Source organism: Neopsephotus bourkii, unplaced genomic scaffold (genome assembly GCF_033783945.1).
Source record: "Neopsephotus bourkii isolate Nb327-2 ecotype Australia unplaced genomic scaffold, CSIRO-AGI_Nbou_v1 NB_1433, whole genome shotgun sequence".
NCBI classification, from domain to species: domain Eukaryota; kingdom Metazoa; phylum Chordata; class Aves; order Psittaciformes; family Psittacidae; genus Neopsephotus; species Neopsephotus bourkii.
In genome coordinates this window covers 1854273-1862476 of record NW_026901910.1, presented here as the reverse complement: position 1 = coordinate 1862476, position 8204 = coordinate 1854273, and the positions used below count along the sequence as shown (strand labels likewise).

The window sequence follows — 8204 nt, the reverse complement described above, 5'->3', positions numbered from 1 at the left end:
AAGTGAAAACAATGCAACCATTCATGTGACAGGCCTTTAGCTTAAGTGATATTTCTGGCTATATCCAAGTGGTAGAATCAAATGCTATTGGAAAAGCTCAGACTCAGAGTTTCCAGAAATAGAAGAGAAATATACAATTGCTCACAGGACTACTTAATGTTAAAAAAATATTTTTCTCAACTAATACATCACTTCACTACATGTTCTGAAGCCTCTGCAGACATCAGCTGACAGTTACACTTTTCTCCTAACTTAATGAGACAGTGAAAGCTGTAACCATAGAATGGTTTGGGTTTGAAAGGACTTTAAGATCATCTAGTTCCAATCCCCTTGCCATGGGCAGGGATGCCTCACACTTACCAACTCAAGTAACTATATCTACATAGTTACACAGCAAGAGATATGGTCACCACAACTAAAATCAACTTCCTTGGCCCAGGCAACCTTTACTTGCTCTGAAATCACCATATTTCAGTTGCCCTATAGTACTATGTATACTGGAATGAAGGTCCTGCACCAGCAAAGACTAGCCTGGCTCTTTATCTTGGAGAAACAGTCTTTCCTCCTCCCACATTCAATACCCAAACCCTGAAACACATGAAACATTCCATATTTGCTGATAAATGAAACATCACCTCTTTGCCCACAGCAGCCTTTGGTTTAGGTAAAAAGAAACTGGGAAAACAGCACTCACCCAAGATCCTTCTTTCCCTACCAATACAAGAATTCACAGAGGCACAAGAGAAGATTTAAATTAATTTCAGGAATCACTTAAGACCATCAACATTTATGCTGTTATCTCATTATACATCAATGTATTCAACATGGTAAACATTCAGATTATTATAACTTCACAAATACTGATCTATTCCATCCTCTCAGAATCACTGAATCAACTGTTCACACCCTCACTCCATACAGATGCTTATCTTGATTTTGCTTGGAAAAAACCCACTAGTAATTACAGTGAAGGGATTAAGGAATTAGAGTGCAACTTTTATTACAGTCATCAAGGCATCTCTCCTCACATCTTTACTCAGTTTAACGAACACCCCAGACAGCAATACCCACACATTAAAAAAAAACAAACCACAAAGCAACAAAACCCAAAACACAAAAGCTAAGCAGACTTCTAAAAGGGCAGGCTCCATATGTCTGCAGTCATGGACTAGGTAGAAGACAGCTTGACTCAAGTTGTCCCAAACTATGAGAATATCTTCATGTGTGCTACAATATTGCAAACTGGTAGGCTAAACATCCTTAGAGATAACAGCCCAGTTGCTCTACAAGGTGATGTGTAGCTTTGGAAAGCTCTAACATCATGTATTCATCCCTTTCCTGCCCAGAAGGCTGTGCTTTTATGACAGTTAAGCTATAGTCTAGAAACAAAAGCCCAGCTGCATATACCAAAGCTTCACTGAAGGGGGGGCAGAGAAGCGATCCCGCTTGTGACATAGAAGTTTTACTCGCAACGTAGCTGATTTTGTTACCTTCTCCAGAAGGAAGGAGACTATCGTTCAAAGCAACTTGGAGGGTGCATCTATCGTCCTTAATTTGCTTTTATTTTCAGAAAAAAAATCATTTTAACTCCTTTCTGGACACTGATAGCAGATCAGACAGCTTTTATAAAAAACATCAGCAGATTTATTGATATATGTATTTCCTTTTTAACTTACAAATAGAGTCTCATATTAATTTTAAATCTTGTTAACATTATAAAACATTTAAAAGGTACTATAATAAAACCCCAGAGTTTCAAATGCACAAAGTAAGAGACAGGGATTAGACAGTAAGTGATTTCTGTTTTCATCAAACTCTGTATTGCCAGCCTTCATCCCACACCACAGCTCAATGTTTCAACAGTCTATAATAGGGGCAACCATGAATCTACCGCTTGGGGTTGACCCAGTGGTATCTATCAACATACACTCCTGTGAAAGCAGCTGTTGATCTGTAGAACTTGTGACCCCTGTGCTGGATATAGTTTGAGCCATCAGTCATATAGGTCTTCCTATGAAGATACTGGGACCAGGGCTGTATGGGTGCCTTGTAGTAGTTACTGAACTGAACAGCAAGAAATAAGATGTTAACATGGGTTTGCAAAAGAGAGGGGATTAGTCTGGTTATCAAGTGTTAAGTCTACTGCATTTCTTCATGAGGGAACCTAGAGGACAGGTGCTAGCTCTTACTTGAAAACTACATACCACTACTAAATGCTTACCTGGTAAACGCTGTTAGGATTGCTGACAGTAGGGATAGCTTTTGGCTCCCTGTTGAAGCTCTCCTCATCTGAAGAAATGCCAGACTGATAGTCTAGTGCTGCCTTCTCAACAGCACAGCTGATCTGCTGAGGAAGTTTTGGGTTCTCTCCCTCAAAGTGCGCAATTGTGAAGGGCTGATTCTTCTCTCCATATCTGAAAGTGATGTATTGGTATAACACAGCTATGACTAACAGTATGGATATCTATTACTAGTCAGTTGACATAAGTACATGTACCCTCAGATACAGACTACACTAACAACCTTGGAGTTAATGAAGTTTGTACAAGACACCTGGCATTCATTAGCCACAGCTTTTAACTCACCTGCAACACACTTCAAAAGGATCAACCCATAGTGTCATCTCTTTTGGCAAACCAAGCTTATTGAAGTCCACATTACTCTGCACACAAGCTTGCTCCAGCAGCGGATCTCTTGTCTGGTGCTTGTTTATTCTTATACACCTTGTAAGAACAAAATGTGGGGGGAATGTAAGATTTGACCAGAGCTTCACAAGTTCTGCACAACACATTCAGGCTGTTGATGCAAGTTCTCACTTATAGCACCAACTAGCAATTCAGTGCAATAAGCTGATTGATGCAGCCAATGTTTAGTTTGTTTTGAATACTTAATGCAGCAACTCACTTCATGGGTAATTTCCAGGAGGATTAAAAGCAGTTTAGTAACTCCACAAGTCAGTTTCAGACAATGTGAATTTCTCATTTGAGAAGTCAAGAAGTCTTAAGTAGAGGACTACTCAAAACATTTTGTGCGTGCTGTCTTAAGGCTTTCACCTCAGCTCCCTAGTCATACCTACACAGGCACACGCTGAAGTGACTTTCAAATAAGTGCATTTTTACCAGTTTGATTCATTTCCTCAAGCTTAAGGGATAGTTAAGTGGCTTTCTTTCATTTTCATGTCACTGATTCCAATTTAAGGGCTCCAGCCACTGAAAGGGTGCTCACTACATCTTGAACATCATGCAAAGACTCCATTCCCCCTACCCTTCTACTAAGAGTCTTCTTACCTGAAAGCTTGCCCTCTGGATGGATTGTCCAAGTACCAGTGATTCTTATACTTTTCAAAGAGTACTGCTGTCAGCTTAGCTGCAAATTTCTCCATTTTATGCTTGCTCAGCTTATCTTCCTTTTTCGCTAGCCTTGTGATGAAGAAGACTGTGGCAGCAATTTCATCTTTCATTTTAAATTTAAGCATACAAGGTGCTTCAGCTGTTGGACAGTCATCAGCAGAGATGAGACACTACACTAAAGAGATTTAATAACATTAAGGTGCTATCAATTTCCAGGATATATATGGCATAACCTGCATAAGCAATGCCAGACAGAGACTAGGAAGCCCAATTGCCAAACAACTGATAAATTTAGCTTTGGTTAATAAAATCAATTTAATGTCTTACTAGAAAGTACTTAGACTAAAAATATTAACAGAGTACTAAAAAAAGAGCTTAAAAGAGGCACTCATTATACATCACAACAACCAGCAGTTCTTACAGCTATATAGCTCTTTCATAAACAATAAAGAACACAAACCTTACCTATGCCAGACCAGAGCTACTGAAAACCTGAAGCACAGTTTATAAACAGCATCAAACAGCTAACAATAAAACACATTCAAAGCTACAAGAATCTATAGCACTTATACAGAAGCAAAAAAACCAACACCCAACCACTATCCACTCACTTTTCCTCTACTATAGCTTGCTTATGGTTTATATAGAACAGGAAATCATGTGGTTCTGGGGAATGTAACTATCTTCAGGTGTGCATCATTAGGTTAACTAGCATGCTGCTTTCAATGCTATTTCCAGTTTACATGGTTTTATTCAAATCAGAGCTCCTTCTTTTAGGGTATATTTAATTGATTTAGCACTGTTTTCTGTTGTGTCCATCAGTCTATCCCATAAGTGTCTGTGAAATATTTACATGAAATGTTTACCATGTGAAAAATAGTGCAAGGCTTGTTAATTACTTATTAAAATTGCATTTGACTAATTCTAGCAGATTTAACTCAACACAGTTCCCTTAGAAAGCCCTCAGATTTGGTATTCTTTATCTTAACAATTGCATGACACTGTAATTATAATGTTAATCTTTCTTGTTCCACAAGAACAGATTGTAACTCCTCTAGGGACAATTCTGTCTTTCTTGCCAAAGCTTAGGAAGTTGTTATTTAGTCTGGTTTCTTTGCCTTCATGTAATTTTTTCACAGTATCATATTATAATCTAATAAAAGATATGACTCTTCCTATAAACCTTGTTTTTCTTTTATTCTTGAAATATCAAGGCTAAAATAACATTTCCACTGCAAATCAGCATGAGGCATCAAAGGGAGTCCATCTTCTTCTGCCCTGGAGTCCATAACTTGATCATAGTTTCCATGTGGGATCTGACCCTGACACAGTTCAGCCTCAGGAATTATTCAGTTACCGTCTTTTCCTCAATAAATGCCAAGCCGGTTTGGATCTACGGGATTGGTTCAAGGGACTTTGAACTGTCTCCTGCCTTCTTACTTTCTCCAACTTGCCCAGGCCTGCCCTGAGAATTCTCTGACAAGGAGTGAAGTGACTAGGTTCCACAAAGGCCAGGCAAGGAGGTGTCTGAATCCCTACAACACCTCCTTTTGTTGGGTTAACTTGTTCCCATAGTTAACACGTAAACAGCAAGTCAGCAATAAACAAACTCTTCACCTGAGAAACCAGATCGCAGCATTGCAATCAGTCAGGTAATAAGGTGCTAGTTCTTGAATGCTGGAAGGCAACACCCAGGACAAACTGCACACACTTATACCAACAAACACAGGAAAATGTAAGCAAAGTTGTTAGCAATTCATCCGGTTGTCTGTAATTACTGGAATTGTCATTGATACAGAGGGAAGGTTCTGAGAACTTTTTAACTTGATATTTTGCTATCATGCAAGAGTTCAAAAGTGTTTCTGTTAATGGCACTGAAGCCATAATAGCAGAGAGTATATTTCTGCCTTTCCATTTCAATGATGATAAAAACTCTCTTCTAATTAGGTAGAGTCATCGAACTCACGTCCTTCATAATGCTGTCAGTTGTCACTGACTTGAAGAAAATGCAGCCCTGGGTACTCTGTTTGGATAATAATCAGCTAAGAATCAAAATGCCAAAAGCAAACTTTTAACAGTCCATCCCAATGTGAGACCTGTTAAGTAACAGTTAACAAATTATGCTCCTATCCCAGCAGATTTTCAAAATGAAAAATAAACCCCAAAGCACTAAAAACCACTGCATTTGCAGTATCCGGACATTCATGGGACTGATCCAGAGCTCACTGAAATCAACGGACATCTGTCCAAAGACTTCAGTGGGATTCAGATCAGGCCCCTAACTCTGCACAAGCATTCTTAGCCAGATTAAATTATGGGTCTCCTGGGTCACCAGGCAAGCCTAGGCATGAACTACAAAGGGAAAGAATCAGAGACAGTTTCTCTAGTAACTGCAGGCCAAACCAAGAGCAAACACTGTTTCCCTAAACACTACTGGCAAGGTCACTCCTGCAGAGGTTTTTGCAGTTTTCTTGCTTTAAAGGATTGAGTGCATGGAACTAACAAAGTGCAGCTTGCTAGTAGCGATCTTCCTTCTACAAGCCGTTTGATTCTTGTGGATGACGGATAACAGACAATTTCTCCAGGTAAGCAGCTGAAGCTCTTAACTAATGATACGTTATTTCCCTATGGCAAACCAACCTAGATGACAATCCTCTTAGAGAAAAGCACTTTGCATTTGCTTTGTCATGATACATACTGTCCTGATTGGATTCAAAAGCATCACATAAGTGCGATGTACAAACAAGAGTAGTGCTGCATGAATACAGCACCAATTCAGTTTACTATGCCATTAAGATGGAGGGAGAAGAAACCTTGCACCTGTGTATTAAAAACTTGCGACTTTATTTAAATTATTCAGTCTCTGTCCAAATAATTATTTTGGACTGAAGCAAGACAGAAACTGATTCCAAGCAAAGCCACAAACTAAAATGTTAACATCTTGATTGCTCACAGTTTTTTTCCCTTTCAGCTTTTATAAGTAGACACTTTCTGGGCCTGATGTGAAGGCTTCAGAATAGGTATTTCAGAAATGAAGCCTGTTATGACTAAGGTTTTCATCTTTGCTTGATTACTTAGGTACTCAGTGGATGTCCGGTAGAAACCTAAGTAACGGGTACTTACACATATTTTTTCTGGCAAAAGATTTTACCATGAGTCCTATATTTTATTATGCAAAGTGCATATGACAGTATGACCATGCTAATTACACTGATCAGGAGGAGCCTCCTGCCCAAGGAAAACACTCACTCAAAAGTGAAATAAGGTCTGTGAGAACACCCATATTGTGCAGGTAAGGCAGCAAACCACAGTAGTGTGAAAACAGTGTCATGCAGGGCAGAAGGGATGTAACTGCTAAGGTGGCATATTCCACAACTACAGAAGATGTTCAGGCTCACTACTCCATCTGTAACAGTTAACTTTAGGATCTGCTTCCATCCTCACTCTGTAAACTGTCATCTTCCTTTGCAGAAGAGAAAAACTGTGGTTTATGGGGCTATGTAGCAATGTTTGGCACCTAATACTTTCAATTCATATTACAATATGAATACAATATTGAATATGAACAGGAATTGGGAAAAGCTTACATGTGCTTGAAGAGAGTCTTAAGTGCTTGAGAACCTCATGTTGCTAGAATTTAGGATCATCAGTCTTCAGCAACTTAAGCAATAAAGTAAACTTAAAAACTGCTGCTGGTCGCTGCTGATCTAGCATATTCTAAAATTAGGTAGCAAAGGAAAGGCTGCAAAGCTACCTGAGCTGATTTTATGCAGTCTAAGATCTATTGCAGTAGCCTTGTAAATTTTTCTGCTAATGTAATCAAGGGTTGATTACTTTTGTCAGTTCATTCTTCCTCACTACTTGTATGCCATGATTTTCAGAAATGACAAGGTATTTGAACCATGAAAAGACTAGTCTCCTGGTATTAATAAAACCAGGATAATGCCTGACTACCCACATGTCAGCCTGACCAGCCACGTGTGATACTAAAGCCTGGATCACCTTCGGCACCTGTGACACAACCACATCCATTTGCCCACAAGAGCAGGGTGGAAACCCTGCCTGTGCTCCCTACTGACTCTGCCCATAGAAACTTCTTTTGCAACAAAGCTTCCTATGGCAAGAGCCATCTGGACGTTTTGAAGCAACGGTCCAGTCTCCATGCACAAGCCCCAGCTGAGTGACCATGACGACAGAGTGTACACAAAGGTTACAGGCAAGGGGCTGACCTGCAGCCTGGACTGGGGACACTCCAACCCAGGAGTCCCAGGGGAAGACATGGGGCACACAAGGGCCACCTAGGGAATCATCTGCAGAGGGATGCCTACCAGGAAAGACTGCTGAGTGATGAGTGAATAGGTTGCTGTGCTAGCCATGGAAAAGGGAAGGGAAGGAAATGAAGAGTGAAGAAGCTCGCCATTTTCCCCTTTTCATTAAATCTTTTTAAACATTTCATTATAAATGCAGTCCTTATCAGGAGTATTCCAAGGTAAGCTTCTTGGGAATAAGTCCTGAATCTTTTTATGCATTTTAACAATAAGGTATTTATGGGTGAAAGCTAGCAAAACTGTTTAATTTGCAGACAAACTCATCCTTGTAATCTCACAGACTCTGAAACATTTCTAATTAAGGAATAGCTTGATAAATCTATACAAGCTGGGTTTATCGCATTATTAAATGCATACATATGTATTAGACACAAGGCATATTTGATTCTAACTACTTATACACAGTCAGTTTTGTTCTGCAGAACAAATTTGCCAGTTTCTTTAGCTACCACAAATTACTGTAAAAGGTTTGAGCAGCCTGACATCTGACTACCAGCACTATCTGCCTGCCCATCAGCACTGTCTG

The 8204-nt window shown here is 39.6% G+C and overlaps 1 protein-coding gene across 1 annotated transcript; it reads right to left on the bottom strand.

The window, feature by feature from the left end:
* Positions 1-1621: 1621 nt before the first annotated feature.
* BTG4 (BTG anti-proliferation factor 4) lies at positions 1622-3544 on the bottom strand. Its single transcript, XM_061368392.1, has 4 exons — positions 3288-3544; positions 2586-2723; positions 2222-2414; positions 1622-2064 (listed from the first exon to the last, which is right to left on the bottom strand). Exons 1-4 carry the CDS (start codon positions 3473-3475, stop codon positions 1888-1890), a joined length of 696 nt encoding a protein of 231 aa, XP_061224376.1. The 5' UTR covers positions 3476-3544; the 3' UTR covers positions 1622-1887.
* Positions 3545-8204: the final 4660 nt, after the last annotated feature.